The 21,657-nt window shown below is 44.3% G+C and overlaps 1 protein-coding gene across 2 annotated transcripts in view; it reads right to left on the reverse strand.

Annotated features, from left to right (window-relative positions):
- Positions 1-21,657, reverse strand: part of MYO7A (myosin VIIA) — a 96,224-nt gene that overhangs the window by 28,579 nt on the left and 45,988 nt on the right. Inside the window, exons 7-21 of one of the 2 annotated variants that reach the window (XM_048958640.1) lie at positions 19,072-19,214; positions 18,866-18,979; positions 17,743-17,896; positions 16,911-16,987; positions 15,956-16,075; positions 15,064-15,206; positions 14,395-14,605; positions 13,772-13,907; positions 13,042-13,148; positions 10,475-10,531; positions 5,984-6,121; positions 3,153-3,311; positions 2,722-2,814; positions 1,359-1,453; positions 158-242 (exon numbers count right to left, since the gene is read on the reverse strand). In XM_048958640.1, the coding sequence (XP_048814597.1) occupies positions 158-242; positions 1,359-1,453; positions 2,722-2,814; positions 3,153-3,311; positions 5,984-6,121; positions 10,475-10,531; positions 13,042-13,148; positions 13,772-13,907; positions 14,395-14,605; positions 15,064-15,206; positions 15,956-16,075; positions 16,911-16,987; positions 17,743-17,896; positions 18,866-18,979; positions 19,072-19,214 (1,832 nt within the window). The remainder of the gene's footprint in view (positions 1-157; positions 243-1,358; positions 1,454-2,721; positions 2,815-3,152; positions 3,312-5,983; positions 6,122-10,474; positions 10,532-13,041; positions 13,149-13,771; positions 13,908-14,394; positions 14,606-15,063; positions 15,207-15,955; positions 16,076-16,910; positions 16,988-17,742; positions 17,897-18,865; positions 18,980-19,071; positions 19,215-21,657) is intronic. The other variant, XM_048958648.1, reaches the window with a different exon arrangement.

Here is a 21,657-nt window from a genome sequence, read left to right on the forward strand (position 1 = left end):
CTGTCTTTAATGAGAAGGCAAAACAGCAAGGACACAATTCCTTTCTCATCCCACCAACCCAAACCTGGTGGGGCAAATTGTGCCAGAAAACTCTAATTTAGGTCCCAGCTAAAACACGTAGGAAGGCAGAAGTGTGAGGAAGCACCCATATACTTACAGCACCGTAGTTCTTCCTGCAGTTATGTCCACGCCAGTATCTCTGAATCATCAGGACTGAATTTCTCACTTTCAGGAAATTGGACCTGTAAAGGCATTTCAGACATGTGTGTCTGCAGTTTGGCCATGATTTATTATCTCCTGGGCCTCATTCTTTAGAGACTTGAAATAGAGTATCTGGGTGGAACAAACTCTGCATTTTTTGCCTGAAAATTTCCCCTTCCCCTTTCTTTGCCTTTACAAGAAGGTCTGTATGGTCTCTCTCTGATGGGTCTCCATATGCTGATCCATGGGATTGGGCAGAGCAGATATTGAACAGTCCCTGCCTTCCCCCCTTTGCATTCTCCTCTGAAATCTCACTGACTGCTCTCCCTGCTTCAATTCCAGGCACCTGCAAATTGATTCAATCTGATTCAGACTTCAGCAATACCACCCCACTACCCTCATCTGCTCACTACATGCTCCTGAGTCTGGTCTGAGCATGTGCATAGACACCCTGGGGACAGCAGCATCACAAGAACTCAGAGATCTCTATAAGACTGCTGTAGAAAGCCCCTTTCCAGAGGGCTTAAAGAGGGCTTAAAGCTTGGAAGAGAGTCACTATCAAGGAGTGTAGCAATAGAAGAAAATGAAATGCCTTCAGATTAAAAGAAGATAGATTTAGATTAGATATTAGGGAGATATTCTCCACTCTGAAGATGGTGAGACCCTGGTAAAGTCTGCTTAGAAAAGATGCAGTGAATCATCCTTAAAAGTGTTCAGGGTCAGGTTGGACAGGGCTTTGGGCAAACTGATCCATCAAAAAGCTGATCAACCCAAACCAGTCTGTGATTCTGTGATTCTAAGATGGGAACATTAGCTGTAATGGAGGTTTCAATAGCCCCGCTGCAGTCTTGTGGGGATCTCCTGCAGACTGAGGGCTTAGTGCTGCCTTCAGCAGAGTCTCACTTAACAAATATTTGTTCCCTTGAAGACACCACCAAGCAGGAACAGAAGGTTCTATTCAGTCCATATTTGAGGCAAGGAATAATTTTACTTCTATTTCTTCTACTGTTTTCCCCCAGTATTTGTTGCAACTGCATGACAAGTTCCCTCTTCCCAGCTACAGGCCGCTCAGGTCAGATGGGTGAAAAGGGAGCAATGCATCCCTTGGGAGCTGCTTGTTAGCCCACATCCCAGACAACAGAAAGGCTCACACTTACCTGTCCTTGAACCCACGCACAACCTTCTGGATGAGGATGACTTTGTCTGTGATGGCCTTGTCCCTCTCAATCTCCAGCAGCATATCGTGGTGATCCTGAGGGGGGAAACAACACAGTACTCATGTCTGAAGATCTACAATCACTTGAAATATGGCAGCAAAGATGATGCAAGGCCCTTCACAAGGGAACAAGACCAAAACAAACTCTTTGGACATTTTAATTCCCAAGCATTCCTTACCTTCTCCTGGAGAAATTCTAACATAAATCTTAGTCATTCACTGCCTTAATTCCCAATTGAACCAGAGCAGTAACAGTCTGAATATGCTGAACTTTGTGTGTCTGAAAGCACACAAATTGTATTGTCCTTCCATGCTGAGCTTCCTGCCAGTGCCATTAGCCATGGGAACAAGTCCCAGGAGCACTGGACAGGTTTGGGAGCAAACCTCAGACTGCCTGGGTCACATCACTCCCTCCAGCTAAAGCTACAGTTCTTCCATACCCTAAGGACAAAACAGCTTCATTAGTGGAATTTCCTTGCCCTGAAGCATTCAGATGCACTGATCTAAGCTTTCTTTTCATTCCTCCCACAATGAGCTTCACTTTCTGTCCCAGTTGTGGCATGCTGAACCCTGCCACATTGGATGCAGTGCAGGCAAGTCCACATGCTTCCTGCTTGACCTCACACTACCCCTCAGGGCCTCCTGATTTCTCCGTTTCCTGCCCTAACAGCTGTGCGATCTTGATAACAGGCTCTGGAAAGAGTGACTAGTAGAAACAGATTCTAGGGAAAGGATGGAGATGAGGTGTGGGTGTTATTTAAATATAAGCCAGCAGAATCTAGTTATGAGATTTTTGCACGAGAGAAGGCTTTGCTTCCATTCTGCTTCCTGGTCAGCTCAGCCTTGTGTTGTGCAAGGACATGCTAAAACCAAACTGAGCTTGTGGTACTAATAGGAATGGGAGGGTGGTTGGACTAGATGATCTTGCAGGTCATTTCCAACCTTGTGATTCTGTGATTCTGTGATCCTGTGATCCTGTGATTCTACTCTCAATCCATCTTTCTGCAGGGCTTTGCATGCACACTTCTCTTTTCCCAGGAGGGAAAAGGCTGTGTTTAATGTGACTATTTCTGCGTCTGTACGAGTATGTGCATGCATCAGGGCTGGCAGCGTGTCAGGACTTCCTCCTGCCTGACACTTCCTAAACCAGCTCCAGATATCCTGCCTTGGCTCAGTTTCTGCTTATTGCTGTGCCAGCCCAGAGACCGGATGTCAGGGTCATGTCTTGTGATGGAAAGGGTTGGTAGGAGGCCCCTTCATCAACAAGGATCCTGGATAGCAGATTGATGCAGGGATCCCAGTACCTTCAGGAATATCTTTGTCTTGCCAATCTGCCAGTCATCATCCTTTCCAAGCACCGCTTCAGCAATGCGCTGGCATGTCCCACGCAGGTCCCCCTAGTGGGAATGGAAATGTTGTTTATCAGGACCAGCTTCACCCTTCCTGATCAGTGCTGATCCTTTCTGGTCTAAATTCCAGTAGTTTTCTGCTAATTTACTTCTCACCACATTTAAGGGGAGGGAGTGGAAATGGCTGAATAAGGCCCCTTGGTGCTCAGCTCTCTGTCCCTATCAGTCCCACAACCACTCTTCTTTCACTTGAAAATCCCAGAGAACTGCTGCCACATCTGGGGATCAAATGCTGCACAATTGCTTTCGGAGAGGATGCACCTCCTATGAACACCTCCAGAGAGACAAATAAAGAACAATTACTGGCAATGGAAGAAGACACTCACCTGCTTGTATGCTGGCTTCACCCCAGGCATAAGCACCCGGTATCGGTCCACAAACTCCACAAATGTATAGCGGATGGGGTAGCCAGCACGGCGAATCCGAATGGTCTCCATCATCCCTGAGTACCTCAGCTGACGGACGCACAGCTCCCGGTCAAACAGCTGGGGAGGTTACAGGACATGGTGGTTTGACTGGATATTAGGAAGAAATTATTCTTAGAAAGAACGGCAATGCATTGGCACGGGCTGCCCATGGGGGTGGTGGAGTCACTGTCCTTGGAGGTGTTCAAGAACCATAGAAACATGGCACTGAGGGACATGGTCAGCCAGTGGGCATGGTGCTAATAGGTTGGGTTTGGACTAGAGGTCTTTTCCAATCTAAATTATTTTATGATTGCACACCTTGGCGTGGCCATAAGATGGAAGCTGTGTAAGGCAATGAGGGCAGGCACCCACTCAAACCCTCCATGTGGTGGACCCGAGGCTATAGGAGTTGGCTATCATGGACCTTTCTTTAACTCCTCTATGCAAAGCAGCACATGCCCTACATTCTATGAAAAGGATGGAGAGAAGACCTGAGAACACAACGTAACAGTGAACAACACCTAGTAATGAACACTTGTGGTCATTAAATGTCAAATAAAGGCAGACATGGTGTGGTGCTGGAACAGCATGGGCAGTAAGCCCTGTTGTGTTCTCCTCTTCTCTCTCCCTGCTCCATGAAGCAGCTGAGGGCTTGTAAAAAAAAAACAAAAAAAAAGAAAGGTTTTCTTTTTTTTTTCTTCTTTTCATTTTTTTTTTTTTTTCAAAAGTACATTTTAGAAAGGAAACAAAAGCTTTAAAATAACAGAAAGTAACAAACAGCCAGGACTTTCCAATGACCTTTCACTTCCCGGCATGCTGTTTCCTATCACTATCAACACACTTTCCTTCATTGGCTGGGACAGAAAATGAACTCCCAGAAAATGCTCTCTTCTGCAGTGACCCTGCACAGCTCTGTGCTCCATTATCTGGGAGATTTTTCCTTTGGATTACTAAACCATGCCAAAAATAAATAGAGCAAAAACACACTTCTCACATCACTGCAGTCCTCGGTGCAGGGTTAACTCATTCACTCATGACTTTAACAGTGAGATTCTATTCTTCCATGCTTTTATATTTTTTTTATGTCCCACCAAAAGTCTTGTAGTTAATGTGCTGAACGCAATATTCTAGCTAGCTCTTATCACAGCTGGTCAAATACAATTTGCTACAAAGGATGCAGAATGCCTGACTGAATCCCAGATACCCAAATGCAAAAAGAATTGGGGCACCACAAATAGTTTGTTAACATCAGTTCAGAACGTGCAGCAATTTCTCAGCACCACCCATGTTCTGAAGCAAGGTTTTGCTTTGGCCTCAGCTCAGTGATCTCAGTTTAGACACACTGTTACATATTAACCCAAAATACTCCTTTAATATGCCATTAACTGCCTTTTAATGTTCACCCAAAGAACAATAAACCGCTCAGATAGCCACCAAACTCTTTGCCCCATGCTGTGTTATGCTCACTGAACCGTAAGATACAAGCAAACACTGCTTGGATGTCCAAAATTTGATGTTCTGTGCTTTTTTTTTTGCACTCATTTATGAGTTTTCAAACTAACTTTAGATAAAACTCCACCTCTATCTAGATAACTTCTCTCTAGATAAGCCACTGAAAGACAAAAGCTGAAATTACTATTAGATAAAGCTCTTTAACCCCAAGAAGAATCACTATTAAGAGTGGTGAGTGGCTAAGAGGGAAAGATCCAGGACTCAGTTCATCAGGGTGCTGAACCTGAGGCCATTCAACATCACTGGGGAATCTACAGCCACACACTCATTTATTCATTGAAGTTTATCCCAGAGCGTTCACTGCTTTGGAAATAGACACAATAAAAGTGGCAGTTTCAATGGGCTGCCAACTGTTTTTAAGGCTATGAGTAATTTTTAACCGTTTTTTGTCTTAAGCCTTTGTGCTGTTTGGTTTAAGAGCGCTCTGAGAGATGGGAGGATTGCCTATTGGTTGTTCATATGGATAAAATACCTAATGTTCTAATAATTCTCTCTGTCACAGTCTATCACCACCAGCCCTGGGAATCACAGCTACATAATTGATCCCTTCCAACTCTAAGGATTCTATGATTCTATGATTCTACTGTTGAATCATAGAATTACAGAATATTCCATGTTGGAAGGGACCCATAAGGATCACCAAGTCCAAATCCTGGCTCCACACAGGACCACGTAGGAATAAAAACAAAACTTTTATTTTTCCTTTGTGCTATTTACCATTTTCTTCCCTCTGTGATTTTTAATTGTACATCTGATACTGTTGCAAACAAGCAAACAAAAAAAAAAACCCCAAAAACAAAAAACAACAGAAAAAGAGATAACAGTTGGAAAGAATCTAGTGGGGTGAAAAAAGTAAGATCCCTCAAAAATTTTGTAGAAAGCATGCACAGAAAGGGGTCACTTGTAGGAAACATCACACCCAGCAAGAGGACACGATGCAGGACACTATGGCTAGAACAGAGGCTCTGACCCACTATGGAAATAAAAGGCATTTCCTATAGGATAAAGGGCTACAGGGTGAATTCCTCGAGGTCATCCTTGGGAATGAAGGTGGGGGAAACATCTCCCCTTCACAGAAAGTTTTGGGGTGCTGCTGCATTGAAGGTACAATGCCCAAATTTGCCTTAACAAATTCTGTGGACTTGTCTGCTTGCAGAAAGGGCTGTGTTAGCCACTAGCTCCAGTGGATAATCCCATAAAATAAAAACAAAAAAGCAAGAGAGAAAAGCAGAACTTACCATGGGCTTCTTGTACTCATTGGGCTTGATGCAGCGGACAAAAAAGGGCTGGCAGACACTGAGAGTCCTCATCAACAGCTCCAGGGACCGCTTGAACTGGCTGCTGAGAGTCGGCGAGCGCTTCCTCGTCTCCGCTCCCTGCAAAACCACAGCAGAGCAGGCTCAGGAAATGAAAGGATAACAGTGCCCTTCCCCTCCGGCCATGGTCCCACGAGACTCCTGCTGCAGCTGGAGGTGGGAGTGGAGGCCTCAGGGCTGAGATGGATGGGTGGAAGATGTGGGGGAGAGGGCTTGGACTTGGGGCACCCGAGTTTTTCTCTTTTGTATGGATAGACAACCTGCAATTTGCCCTGTGTGCCTCATCCAAAGGTGGAATAGTGCTGGAACGCAATTTGTCCTGCTTAAGCCTCCCTGTCTGACTCACATTCCCAAGAATCTTGTGCAAAGCTATAAAGAAGGCTTGTGAGAGCAAACAGCCCCTTTTAGGTCTTCAACAATTTCTCTATTGCAACCTGGGGCAATGCATTACCCAGGAGATGCTTGGGTTTCCCCATCCTGTACATCACAGAATGGCTTAGATTGGAAGGGACCTTGAAGATCATCCATTTCCAACACTCTGCCATGGGCTGGTTGCCAACCACCAGGTCAGCCTGCCCAGCACCCCATCCAACCCGGCCTTGAACGCCCTCGAGGATGGGTACAGTAAGTCATGCCAACCTTGCTATCACTGTTCTTCTAGGATGATTTTGAGTATTTTGCTAGTTTTAGCTCCATTGGTGAAATTAATAATCTCACCTAGAGCTTTGGGCAAGTATTTGTAAAGAAGAATGGAAAGTTTTCTCTAAATAGCTCTTCCTTTGTTGTGGGAGAACATTTCTCCAAACTAAATGAAGCCACTGGCTTTCTTTTTGCTACTACCATACCATGTCAAGCATCAGACACAGTGGTCTGGTGTCTGTGGAGCATTTGTAGGGCAGCAGGTGCTGCTGATGGTTTGGAGGAGGAAGAGGCAGGCCCCACATTACATCTCCAAAATAGGACACACTGTGACATGGCCTGTGATATGACCTGATGGCCAGGGAATTCCCAAAGAGAGGATTCGAGCAGGATTTTCATGCACTTTTCCTCCAAACATCCTCTTCTTTGCAGGTGGCCAAGCCATGGTGTGGAGCCACAAAGTCTCCATCTCCATCTTGCCCCTCTGTTCTGCAAGGTGGTGAGTTTTATTTTGACTTCTTTTGCTAAAATCCCTATGTGTGCTTCATCTTACAGCAGACAACATCCCCAACCCCCAAAAATGACCCCCAGAGCTCAGGTTGGACACAATAATAGGACAAACCCAATCAGCACAAACACAAAGTCATCATGGAATTCCAACAAGACAACGTGAGCAGAGAAAACCCAGCTCATGCACACACCAGAAAAACCTGCTTGTCTTGGCCAAGAGAGCTTGAGGGGCCACCAGTGACCTCTCCCAGCAAAATTCTCCACTGAAGGACAAGTCATTAACAAACCTAAGGTAATTAATGGATGCAGCTGCTACCTGCAGAGCAGCATAGAGTTCGATGCTCACATTCCATCACAGATTTGATGAGGAATAGGCTGTTCTAGCAAGAATCCTAGTTTGGATAATTTTGGTGGCTGCTTTCTTAGCACTTTGCTAATTCTGTGTAAGGGGTCACCTTCATGCAATATGAAATGACAGTCACAAGAAGCAGCAACAGATGCAGGAGCGCAGCTGGGAGTTGGAAGCAGCTGCCCATTTGTCAGGTTTGCTGATTTGGGTTTAGCTGGGAGAGGTCATTTGTCAGCTGTGGTGGTAGGAAGGGTGCAAGACTTCATACAAGGGTCCCCTATATATGAAATGAAAGAGCAGTTTGCCTGCAGACAGCAGATTCTGCCTTGCTGGTGCCTTGCAGTTCTTCCTTGCATGCATCCAGCTCTGGTGTAAGGCAGTGTTATTTGCATCCCTTTTGATGGGAATGGCAGGAGGGAAGGAACATTGGCCAGAACCTGGCCAAAATTTGTCCAGAATTTGAACTCTTATTAAAATCATTAGAGATCTCCAGGCTCTTCCTGTCAAGAAGGCATCATCCATTCAAGTGGGCATGGGACGTGAATGGATGGATGTCCCCTGCATCCTTGGCATTTCACACTGACCCTTCCATGGTGGGCACCAGCTCCAATAGGAGCTTACTGGGCTCTCAGCTACACAATGAAACCTCAGGCAAGAGTTCTTCATTAACATCTTCCTGTATGGACAGGATGACAATGCTGAGGTCATTGTTCCTCCTGCCTCAATTAAACACCAGTGTGGGGACAATCACATCTCTTTGGGCATTTAAACAAAATGGCCAAAAAAGTAAGTGGAGCAGCCTGCCAACAATGTGAGGCACTGAAAATGTAAACTGTGTTGTGGAGGAAGAACTTTTTTAGCTCAAAATAGACACAGTCCCCAAAAACTGAAGGATAAAGGGCTGAATACATTTTACTTTTCTCCTGGCCAGACAGGTCCTAGCTTTTAAACTCCTATAGTAGCATCTTTGGGACAGATGCTGTTTCTTGATCAGTGTCCATAGATAGCCTAGCTCAAGAAGGTTGAGATTTGTATAATGTGGAAGGATAAGCAAGATTCACAGGTGCTGGATATTAGGAAGAAATTATTCTCATAAAGAAAGAGTGGTGAGGCCTTGGAACAGGCTGCTCAGGGAGGTGGTGGAGTCACCACCCCTACAGGTATTAAAGAACTGTGGAGATGTGGCACTGAGGAACATGGTAAATGGGCATGGTGGGAATGAGCTGGAATTGAATTCAGTCATCTCAGAGGTCTTTTCCAACCTTAATGATACTATGGTTGCAGCCCTGAGCCATGCCAAAATGGCATGTGTTTTAGCCTTTTATTTTTGTCAAGTCTGAGGACACTGATGCTCACTGTTTGCTGTAGCAAATGTCATTGGGGTCACCTCTAGGTGATCACTGAAAGTTGGGGCCACCTCATAGCAGGTTTTGAGGTAGCATATAGTGAAGAGAGTGTGTGTGTCCTAAAGGGCATGCAATCTGGAAAGTGCCTTGAGATGCAGAGCTGACATGGGATAAATAACAGTGCTGAGTATTACTCTTTTGAACTAAGGCTCCATTTTCTACAAGTTACTGTTGTAACTGTTGTTCTTGCCTTGCCTCATTGCCTACCAAGCATGATCAATTCTTTATTAGAAAATTTACAAAACACTAGGCTACGTTACAAGAACTGTAATGACAACAAGACTCTCAGAAATCATCAGTGTTATTTCTCTCATTTCCCTGTATCTCTTGTTGTCTTCAGAGAAAAAGACTGACGTGGGCATTTCTGATGGGTTTTGCACAATTCTCTCCTGTGCCTTACTTCACCATATCTTAATTCAGGAATAATTTTTGTCTTTTGGTGTGTGGCACTGCTACAGCCTTAGAATAGGGCTCAACAAGATGCTGCTACCCAAACACTTTTCAATCATGATATGGAGGGGAAGGAGTTCAGCTTTGGAATTAATGGCTTTGGTTCATTTTGGGTTGGGTCATCCTCATTGGAATTCCAAATGCAAACATTCTGAAACAACGTGGAAGTAAGAAGGGTTGAAATTCAGCCCATGCAAGGATCTGAATTTTGAAAGCCAGGTCCATCTCTAACATAATCCCTTGGCTATTAGGGGGCTGTCAAAGAAATGTAGGCAGAGTCACAGAGCTGATGTCACAAAACCATTAGCACACAATACTCTATGGTCAAACATCTAGCACAAAAGGTTTGGGAAGCCATCAGAACCAGTCAGGAGGTGAGGTACAACAGGAAAGACCTAAAACAGGTGCCAAGAGCCTGTTTGGATGAGCATGGATAAGTTCAATATTAACTGCACCTTTGAAGAGTTGAATTTGAACTCTCACAAGGCATGAAATGACCCTAAAAATGACAGCAATTCCAAGCAATCCCATAATGAAATCCAAGAGTCTCTGTTTGTGCATGAACCATCAGCCTCTTGCCCCCCCCGTGTGCAAAACAGAGCCAGATTTGCTGTTGCACTGAGGTGTAATGAACCACTGAAGCCAATGTTGGCAACATGATAAACAATGAAATCCCACAGGTGGTCAATCTGAAGTTCTATAAAATGATTCAAATATCAGGGGGAAAAAAAAAAAAGAAAAAAAAAAGGAAAAAAAAAACAGCAACAAACAAACAAACAAACAAAAATCCAAATCCAAAACTTTGTCTCAGGCTGGTTCTGATTTTATCCAAACCAAACTCCCATTGTGATAAATCTCTTCTGAGTTAAATTTCACAAATAAACGATTCATACTTCTGTAAATAGTCAGCAAGCCCTAAAAATGCTCTTTGTCACATCAACACTTGAAATGGATCCTCTATAGAGAACACAGGGAGAGCAACAGACCAACAAGAGAGAAGCACAATCTTTGCCAAGGAGAGGTGAACATACAGCAGAGAAACTCATGTATTCAGTTTACCTTTGGCGTGGGTGTGGGCGACTGGCCAAAAGTGCTGGATGCATAGCCACAGAGAAACTACATGAAGCACAGGTAAAACAAACAAACAAACAAACAACAAAAAGAACAGAGACAGAGAAGAGCAAACAGTGAAAAGAAGGAATAACCAAACTGGGAGCCTGACATTGTTAGAATTGGAGGCGGTGAAACATCCCATCAGCAAACTGTGCTAATTCTTAGATTCTTGTAGACCCTGGCTTTCCCCTTTTCTCTTAATGTTCACATCCTTGAACCTGAGGGAACCACTGCTGTCCAGCTCTTGCCTCTTAGAAATAACTCACTTGTTACCATTCAGCTTCAGCCTTCCCCAGTCCTCTGCCTTGGAAATCCCTGCTCCCCTCCGACCAGTTGCAAGATGCCATCAAAAATAAAAAAAAATAATTCACAAGAATCCTAAAGATACTGCTCTCTTCTTCCCCAGATTCTACAGAAATGAACTTTTCACTGAAGGAAAAGCACCCAGATCTGCTCTTTCTTTTTCCTTTCATCAATATTCCATCTTTGATTTCCACCTTTCTTGCTCTATCTGAAGTGGAGCATGCAGAACCGTCAGACCATGGTGGCTATGGGCCATGTCGATTCCTCAGAGGAACCATGTGTAATTCCCACTGAATCTGTCATTTCACTTGACAGTGCTCAAAGCAATGTTTCAATTCAGTCATTGCAAGCAGACAGACCTCCTCCACAATGGTCACCCACAAACAAAGCTCAGCCCTGTGTCATCAGCAATAACTGGTTTCTCCCACACAGGATTTGGTGTGCACAAAGATTAGGTCACTTAGGGATCAGTTACTACAAATTCAAACATATGCTTTAGTTTGCTTTCGAAACTCTTGACCTCCTTCAATATTCTGGCACATAAGGAACACATTCGAAAGCTGAAATGCCACAAACTAGATACGGATTTGCTTTTCACCAAATCCTATGAGCTCACTGAGAATTTCTTGAGGACAAAAGCCTAATTTAGCTCTCACCAGAGTGGCCACTGGTCTTTTCTTCGGTGGAAATATTCCTAGATTTGATTGACCTGGCCAGACTTCCTCAGGAAGAAAGTCCTCCTGATGCTCAAGAAACAATTGCAGACCTCCAAGCAGAGTCTTCTCCCAACTCATTGCTGCATGCACTCCTACAACCTGTGCTTACCTACTTATGCCTTCTTTTAGGAGATGCCTTTGAAGAAAGGGGCTGCAAAGATGGTTGAATTTTTGTGAGAGACAGTGACAAAGTCATCTCATCTCCTTCCATCATCCTTCTTTTCTTTGCAGATTTTGTTTGCATGGTGTTTAGGGGATTCATACTCCCTCAGTTCATGCTAATATGGTGCATGACTAGACAACCTATGACAGAACTTTTACTCCCTTCCCAATTCCATATCAGACTACAAATCCCTCATTCAGAGAAGAAAAGCAGAGGTAATTAAACATCATGGCAGAGGGACCACCATTCAGGACAGATTCTCATAGTGTTTAAAGACAATATGCTCTGATGGTTTAAAATGTCTCAGTTCTCAAATCTTAGACAATACCCTAGCAGGCATCTCAGTTTGGCTTGCCATACAGCAAGCTCGGTAGGTGTCCCCATGACTAAGTCTGCACAATTGCATAAACCTGAGAGCTCCCTCTTATCAATTCCCCAGAGCAAACATCATTCTGTTCTGCCCAAACAAGCAAGAAATCATTTTCAAGGTGAGCTGCATATCTTGCCCTGAAAACAAAAAGCATTGAGGAATAAGCAATAAAAAGCAAAGAGGGTAGCATCACTGATGCTAAGGGAATTAGCATCTAGTTCAGCAGGAGCATCCACTTCTGGGGGCAGTGTCACACCAATTGGTAGCCTGAGTGGGGCTGATAAACCTTTTCTCATTCCTAATAAAGTCAAAGTGATATCAATTATTCACTGCAAAAGGAGCAAAGCTGAGTAGCTGTGTTTTGAATAAGCCTTGCAAAAGAACCTGTAGCCTAATTTAAGAAATTTATTTGGAATCTACACATTAATTTTCCTTTGGAGTCCATCATATTCAGCACTTAAATCTGTTTGGTACTCCTGAAGGTCCCTAAGTCCCTTGTACCATCAGTGGCATTGACTGATGTTTGGAAATAGGACATCAACACCTGAAAAATGTGGTTACTTTGCAAAGTCTTCACCCAGCATCCTTGATATTCAACTCATTCAGAGCAGTTATTTAGTTTCCATCTGTCACTCTATTATATGAAGATTTGGATTATTCAACAGTAAGGGCTGGCTCTTTCTCAGATTTCTACAATCAAAAACCTCATTGTTCTCATCCCTATACAATTAATAGAAGAGCAATCGCAGCATGAAACAGTCTTTTAAGAACTGAACTGTGTGATCTGGGAGTGTGAATGTGGTTGTACCACATTCATACATCATGGTTTTTGGCTCTTACTAAGAGGTTTGAAACACCCCAAGGAGCACCCAAGCAGTTAGTCCCTTTGCAATTCCTCCACCCTTTCAAAGAAAACTCTCCCTGTAAATAAAGATCTTCTCCCACCTGCTGCATGCCTTACCATCGCCACATCTGCTTGGAAAATCTGTTTGATGAATTTGTTTTTTGATGAATGCACCAGCTGAATGATGTCTCCATGCAGCGTGTCCCTGTTTTTTTCCAAGAAGCCTAGAGGATAATGGGACAACACATAGGTCAATGACATAGGGTGACATGGCCAATAGGTGGCCTGTATACAGTCTCTGGGTTGCTGGGATAGTGGCTTCTCTTTGGAGGTAATGAGAGGTGCACAAAAGCTGTAATGAAAACTGTAATGAAAATGTGCCCTTCATTTGTATGGAATTGCTTAAGGGTTAAGGACACGCTGTGCTGTGCAAAGACAGAGAGTTTGCAGAGCTCGTGTGTGAAAAATTCAATGCAGGTACACAGCATTATCCCAGAGCCCAGGACAACTAAATATCCTGACAGAGCCATGGCTTGGGATGGACCTGATGGATTTCATTAGGAAAGACTAAGCAAAAATGGTGGAGCAGGCAGAGAGGAGGAAGACAGAGACACATCTTGAGACCAGATCGAGAACAGTAGTGATGAAAAGCACTGCAGTTTTCTCCTGGGGACATAGAGTTCAAAGCTCTGCAGATTACAGGCACTTCTGAAAGACCATGGCCGCCAGAAAAGGAGAACACTGACACTAGTACTGACTGCCATCCAACTCTGCTTCATTGCAGCAACATCTCACCTTCCCCTGAGCATTCCCTACCACCTGCAGTGCGCCAAGGGCCATCCCATACCTTTTGTTTCGTAGTAAACTATTCCAGCAAAATGATTAATGCCAAACTGGGTTTCATAGTTATTCTTTGGAGGAATGTAGTTGGTATTCAGCTTGTGCTGGGAGTTCAGCTTGTGTAACATCGTGGCATCTGTACCCTGTGCACATAGGAAAAGGTCATCCATTTAACCAAGGTTTGTCCCATGACAGTAATTTTCCAATCAATAGTGCTTTTTTTTTTTCCTCGGGGGACAATGTGCATTTGTTTTGACAAGAGATGGATTGGAAGGGGTATCTCAAATGCAGAAAACAACAACAAAAATATGGTGTTCTGTGCTGTATTCAAACTAGTCAGTAGTGAGTATATTTAACAATATTTTTTTTCTTAAACTTTCAGTCAAAAGCTGTCCTAGAGCCTTTACAGGTGTATTATTCCATCCAGAAATGTTAATTTGTCTTAGGCATGGTTGTGATACTCATGGAATAATAAAAGCTATGAGTATATAACTGAGTAGTAAATGCATGTTATATTTTCCCTGGTGTGTGATTTAGGGCTGATTAGACCTCTCATGGGGTGCCGTTGTGAAAATATAAAGAGGTGAAACCAGTAGAGTCATTGGAAGGAAGGCTGAGCCCAAAACACACCTTGGGGAACTTGCTCTCCTCATCAATGAGAGAGATGATGTTCATGGGTTTGATGGCAATCATGTCCAAGGCATCCTGGTTATCGGTGAACTCGATGTGCTGCCAGTTGATGTTCTCCAGGTTGTACTCCTCCTGCTCCAGTTTGAAAACGTGTCGCACAAAGAACTGCTGCAAGTTCTCATTTGCAAAGTTGATGCACAGCTGCTCAAAACTGTGGACAGAAATTGAAGGAAAGGTCAGTTGAGATCCACCATGGTCTTTATTTCTCCGTCACTCTCCTATGCTTGAAGCAATACCTTCAGGTCTTGTCAATCACTTACTAAGGTTGCTGTTGGCTAAAAATTACCACATTGGTAATTTTAACAGTTAACAGTTAAACAGTTTTTCTCCCCCAAAGCAGTGTCACCACTGTTGTATGTCTGTAGCCTAAACAAATGAGTTGGAGGTCATCTCCCGTGGATACATTTTGGACAATAATTAAACAAATAATGGAAGTATCTTGTCTTCTGCAACATAAAAAATGATTAATTCTGATAATCTCTCATGCAGAAATTGGCCTGGACCAACAAAGTCTTGTTCATCCCGGGGGAGATGAAAGAACTGCAAGACATTAAGTTTGGGTTGGTGAATGAGGGTTAAGACCTGGATCTCCAACTGCAGACTCCATACCTGTTCACAGTGAAGTTTTCAAAGCCAAAGATGTCAAGGAGGCCGATGGATCTTCTAACACTTTTGAGTTCCTGCGAAGGAGGTCTGTAAATGGCAGCGTTGATCTTCTCCACGATCCACACAAAGAGCCGCCCATAAATTCCCTGCAATATCCCAAATGCAGAGTTTACTGAGGCAAGTTAGAGGTTCACTCTGATAGTCTGTGGCATCACTCCTCCCTTGATGGCACAGACATCCCTACAGCACAACCAGCAACTGGACCGCTCCCAAGGAAGACTATGCTTGATTCTTGACATGTTTTAAAGCTGCAAGAGCCACTGTGTAGATCAAGGACATTGGACTTGAAAGCCTAGACCAAAGAAAATCTAAAGCAAAATCTCAAATTTTGATGCTTTCTTATGTGCTTACTTTAAACCCAGTTCATGCTTCCCCTGATTTCCTTTTCTGTGGGTCAGCAGAGCCACGCTACATTATTAGGCAAGCCTAGGATATCATGCCTAATGAGGCCAACAAAGATCAGAGCACAATTTGTAGTGAGCTATTTATGCATGTTTTGTAACATTAAATGGGGCTGCAAACAGTGATGCATACACAACCTATTAACCTCCATCACCTAAGAGCCTCGGGTGATGCTCTCTGATGCTTTGGTGACAGCTGAACAGCTCTGTTCCTGTCAACATGTTTTATTTGCTAGCACAGCTTCACTGATCTAAACATGCCAAAATCCTGGCATTCAGGTGTGGGTGCTGCAGGTGTTGCAAATGTTGCTCTGAGTAGCTGAGGATCTAATCCTGAAGCTCACTTTTCCCATGCAGTGGATGCTCTGGTCTCAAAACTGACAGATTGCTTCATCGTATCATCAGGAACAGGAAGGAGTAACCCCAAGATTTACCTTTACAAAAGCATCCCTCACATCCAGCGCTTGTTCCATGCTGAGAGGAGTTGAGACAGTCTCACCTCTGGTGATTATAGTTCGGCTGGTGAGGCAGTTCATCACATCCTGAGGCTCAACCTGGCAAAGGTACCACCAAACACAGCTGCTGACTTCATAGCTCAAGGGTTCCTTACCATAGCTTGAGTATAAATGGCTGGAAAAGAACTGTGCAGATCCTCATAGCTGGAGGTAAGCATCATTTCACAGATCTCAAATGATGTCACAGGCACTTTCAGAAAGACTAATTAATATAATGTTTTACTATGGAAAGTGTTCTTTGTGACACAGTGAGAGATGCTAACAAGGTGTGGGGAATGGAGATGAAAAAGGAAAGCCTGCAAAGCCTGCCAGCATCAATGTAGCTTTGCATCTTGTTGTCAGCTTTTTGTAGTCTTGAGATCATGCAAGAGAAACATCCAGTTCATAAAGTCCATGAAAACTGCCTGAAGATGGCTGTGGGTAACATTCTGGGGCCATAGTGATGAGTGGTGTCTCTGAGAGGGAGCCTTGATTTGTGCTGGGGAAGCACAGAGGAGCACTCCATTCCCTCTGTGGGTGGTTGGGGAGGATTACCTCACCAGACACACACAGACAGGCATGTGTATCTTTCTTGACTGCCCATGATGGCCTTTCATCAATAAGAGAAACAGACTATTTCAGGGACTGTCTGGGGTGTCTTTCTTAGGACTATGTGCCACTAAAATGTCTGTTCCTCTCCACTCATGTGAAGGGGAGCTCAGATGGAGACATCCTCCGTACTGCCAGTGCAAAGTACGGCTTACACAGCCTCCGAGAGCTGGAGGGGCAAAGACATCCTAGCTCAGATGAAGCCTTCCAAGCCCTCCCACAACACTGGGAACGCAGGAACAAACCAAAAAAGGACAATACCACTCACCACTACAGAGACACTGACCTCCAGCAATGATGCTGCAGTGATCAGTGACGCCGACTGCACAACCTCACAAGCATCCAGGTTGTCATAGGTCCGAGCTGGGGGAAGAAAGGCACAGGGAAAGCAGTCAGCAAGGGATGCAGCTCTGCAGAAGATAATGGGAGAGGGAAAGGGTCTCTCCTCAATGCCTCAATTTGGTGGCCAGGTAAAATCTAATCATTAGTTGGGAGAGAAAAGTTAAGGCAGCCGCTGGAGTCCTGCTGCTGGTAGCAAAGGACTTGTATTCAGTGGCTTATGGGATGACAGAATTTCTAGGATGTAAGTGTGGCTTCTGTTTTCCTGTCATTTCTGTCATCAGGGCAGCTTGGTACTTTTACAAAGGCATATCAAACCACCTAGGCACTTCTTGACCACACCATTGGTCTCCCCTTGCCAAGCCTGGATTTGCTGAATGATCTATGGCCATATCCAAATACTCTAATTCAGAAGAGATGAATGTCACAGCCTCAAATAAAGGGCTGCCAGCCCCATGCTGCTGGAACAGACACATCAAGGTGGAGATTATATGTACTGGGGTCCTATCGCAGATGGCTGAACAGGACTGCCTGTCTCCACTGTGTGCACCGAAGTCTGGCAGCCCTGCAGAGTGGGCAGGTGGATTTATTCCTCCTTTCTTGTCCTTACACACCACAATAATATCAAGTGTCCTTACAAATCACAATAAACAGCTGAGTCCTTAAAACAGCATCATGGCAGGTGGTCTAGATATGGTCCGTTACCTTGGCTCCATTTCACTGTGCAGAATAAGGAGGAAAAGAATACTGGAACACGCCCTTGCATTTTGTCCTCTTACCTTCATACTTCAGGTTCCCCATGTGCAGGATGGCAGCCAGCAGCTTGGAGATCTCCCAGTTTTCTGTGTCGGTGAACATAAGGACCTTCATGGCAGAGCGGATGTTGGCGTACTCCTTGCTGTCATCTCTGCCATCGCAGGTTGTGCAGTTACCCTGGGGAGGCAAGGATGTTTCATGGGGTAAAAATGAGTGAATTTGGCACAGGTTGGTGCAACTTTAAGCTAACAGGGCTTTGCTGAAAAAGCAAAAAAACCCAACAAACCATAAGCTCTAGTAAGGCAGATGTTTTGCCTAAGGAATAAAAAAGTGAGATGAATCTGTTGGTCTGGTTCTGGCCTTTGGTGTAGGCTATGATTTGGTTCTCAGCCCTGTGAAATGGACTACCCTACTGTCCCTAGCCACATTGTGTCATTGAATCATTGAATGGTTTGAGTTGGAAACAACCTCAAAACCCATCCAGTCCCAACCCCTTCCATGGGCAGGATCACCTTCCATAGACCATACGTGACAAAAGCCCCAGCCAACCTTGGGTACTGCCATGGATAGGGTACCCATAGCTCCTCCAGGCAGCCTGTGCCTCACTACCCTATGAATGATAAATTTCCTCCTTATATCTAATGTATGTCTGCACTCTTAATTCATGCTCATTACACCTTGTCCTATCACTACAATCTCTGATAAAGTCTCTCTCCAGCTTTCTTGTAGGCTCCCTTTAAGCACTAAAGAGAATCAGTCGGAGAAAAAGCTCCTTGAGGTGAGAATAAATTGCTGTTTGTGTGTGTGGTGGCTGCCAGACACACATTCATCCCCTTCCATCGTTTGTCCAAGAGCATTGATTTGTATCTAGCATCCTAGCTGTGTCTAAACAAGTGGCCTGGAGAAAAAACACCCCAATCACCCAACAGAAATAATGGATGTAAACTGCCTAATACAAACAGGTTAAGGATTCGTCCTAAGATTGAAGTGTTGGGACAAATAATTCTCATTATTTGGTGACTAAGACTCAAGAAGGTTATAACCAGCAAGACAGCCTCCTGAAGGAAGAGCTTCCACTTCTCTCTCCCTTGCTAAGAAGTTCACACCATTTCATCCCTCCAAACCTTCACTTTTCTGCACCCTCACCATTGCAAGATAGTTGTAGTCCGTGGCTTTCCCGAGACCCAGCTTCTTCTTTTGCTCCATTGTCATTCCTCTCAGCATGCAGTAGAACACATGGTAATTCCTCTCATCCTGGGCCTGCAGAAGAAGAGCAGCCGTCAGCTCTTCTGATAATGTCACTGCAAATATCAATGGACCCACTCTTGTGCTTTGCAGATATGTCACCTTACCTGTCTGCAGACCCGGGACTTCTCCAGCAGGTACTGCTCAATCTTGGCCCCCTCGATGGCTCCCCTTTTGTTGAAGTGGATGTCAATGTACTTCCCAAATCGGCTGGAGTTGTCATTACGGATCGTCTTTGCATTCCCAAAAGCTGCAGGGAAGAATTGCAATGGGTCAGAGAGGACCTGACATGGGAAGGATTGTGAAACTGGCATCAGAGTTATAGAATCATAGAGCTGTTTTAATTGGAAGGAAACCTTAGAGGTCATTTAGTCTGACTCTCCTACAGTGTACAGAGACACCTACAGCTCCACCAACTGCTCAGAGCCCCATCCAGCCTGACCTTGGGTGTCTCCAGGGACAGAACATCCACCACACCTTGGGGCAACATATTTCAGTGCCTCACCACCCTTACTGTAATAAACTTTTTCCTTATATCCAATCTAAACCTCCCCAGCACATTTCTGGCTAGTGTCCATCTGCCATCCACCAGTACTCCCAAGTCCTTCTCGGCAGGGCTGTGTGCTCCACCCTTTTGTCCCTCAGCCCTCAGTGGTGGTTGCCATGACCCAGTAACTGAGCTTGCATTTGGTTTTGTTGAACCTCATGAGATTTTCCTGAGCCCACTGATTAGCCTGTCTAAGAAAAACAAACAAAAGAGGCTAGAAAGCAGCCCAAAGTTTTTTCTTGAAGTTTGCCTGGTTCAGTTTCAGTGCGGGGGGACAGGATATTCCACACATAACTATTCAGAAAAAGGAAAGGAATATCAATGTCTCTGGGCAGTCTGATCTAATGGTTGGTGACCCTACACATAGAAGGGGGGTTGAAACTCGATGACCATTGTGGTCCTTTTCAACCCAGCCCATTTTATGATTCTATGATTCTATGGTCAAGAAGGAGGAATGGAAACAGAGTGACCTTATGCAGGAAAATGGAAGACAACAACAGGGTCTGGTCAGCAGCTGCTAAAATACAGGAGGGTAGAGCAAGGCACACAGGAGGATACCACAGTATGCAAGGTGATAGTGTGGGAAATGACAGGGATGTTGGTGATTGATTTGGTAATAGATAGAAAGAGACCATCCTTTCAGGAAATACAGAGGAACCAAGCCAACCTCCAGAGGGAAACTCTGCCTTGAAAGCAGACAGGGAAACCACATGCAGACCACCTGCAGGGAAAGGTCCGGGCATGACAAAGTGCAGTTCTATCCTTTGTGCGGGCATAGGAAGCGTGCCCTGGTGTTTGTTTGCTCTGGAATTGCTGCCAGGTGCTGGAGATGCATTTGAAATACAAAACGTCTGTTTTCCTGGTGAAATGTATGTTCAAATCCCACATGTGCATGGCATGCATCCCTCAGCAATCTTCTTGCATCCTCATACTAGATTGAAGGATTCTCCAGAGAAGAGCAGAGAAGGAAAGCTCAGCTGGTGACTTGCTTGTTTGCACTGCTCTCATTATTCATGGAAAGCTGTCAGGATATTCACATTTCCATTGATTCCTATGGGGCTACCTACCAAGCAAACACTGCTCACTGGGACTAGCAGGTAGATTAAAATCTCATTATTCTTTAATGAGGAGAGGAAGAAAATACTTCTCTTTGTGCTGAAAAGTTCCATGTAGCACTATGCCTGGAGGTTCAGATCAACTATTTAATGTTCAGACATCCAGTTAAAACTGTGTGGATGTTTTTCACCCTAACAGATGCTTGCTTATGCATCTCAGATAGCCAACAAGTTGATTATTGTTATCTCATTCTTCATTTCTTTTTCTGTCTTCTGCCTCCATTCTCTGACACTGGAAGAAAATGGAGGGCTTTGCTACTTATAGAATCATAGAGTAATGGAATCATAGAATGGCTTGGGTTGGAAGGGACCTTAAGGATCATCAATTCCAATCCCCCTGCCACAGGCAAGGCCACCAACCTCCAAGTCTGGTTATAGACCAGGTTGCCCAGGGCTCCATCCAACCTGGTCTTGAACACCTCCAGGGATGGGGAATCCGCAGCCTGTCTAGGCAGCCTGTTCCAGCAGGACCATTGAGTCCTGCCAGCCTATGCTTGTAGTCTGTGATGCCCTGAGCAATATAACCTCCCGTTCTGCTGAACCAGCAAACAATAAGAATGAGATTTTGGCAATTACATTTTAATAAGGCAAATAAAAAAATCAACGGAATGGCACCTTTTTGTTGTACCAAAGCTCTGCTCGCAGTTATAACTGTAACATTGGAAGAGGTGGTGCACATTTTCTAAAGAATTTTATATATTACATAGAATCATAGAATGGTTTGAATTGGAAGGGACCTTAAAGACCATCAAGATCCAACCTTCCTGCCCGCTCAGGCTGGCCAGGACCACCCAACCTGGTCTTGAGCACTGCCAGGGATGAAGCTACCACAGATTCTCTGGCATCATCAGTTTTACTCATCAGTTTTTGAAATCCCAGACTACACAGATAATCGGGTAGAGGGTAATTTTGTTGAGAAAAATAAATTCAGACAGAAAGGATCTGAATGTACAGTTCAACAAACACTTATATTGCTGCTTCCGAGTTTTTGTTTTTTCTTTCAAATTTATTTTCACTTCAAAAACACTTTT

Source organism: Lagopus muta, chromosome 1, assembly GCF_023343835.1.
Source record: "Lagopus muta isolate bLagMut1 chromosome 1, bLagMut1 primary, whole genome shotgun sequence".
In the NCBI taxonomy this organism is placed as follows: Eukaryota; Metazoa; Chordata; class Aves; order Galliformes; family Phasianidae; genus Lagopus; species Lagopus muta.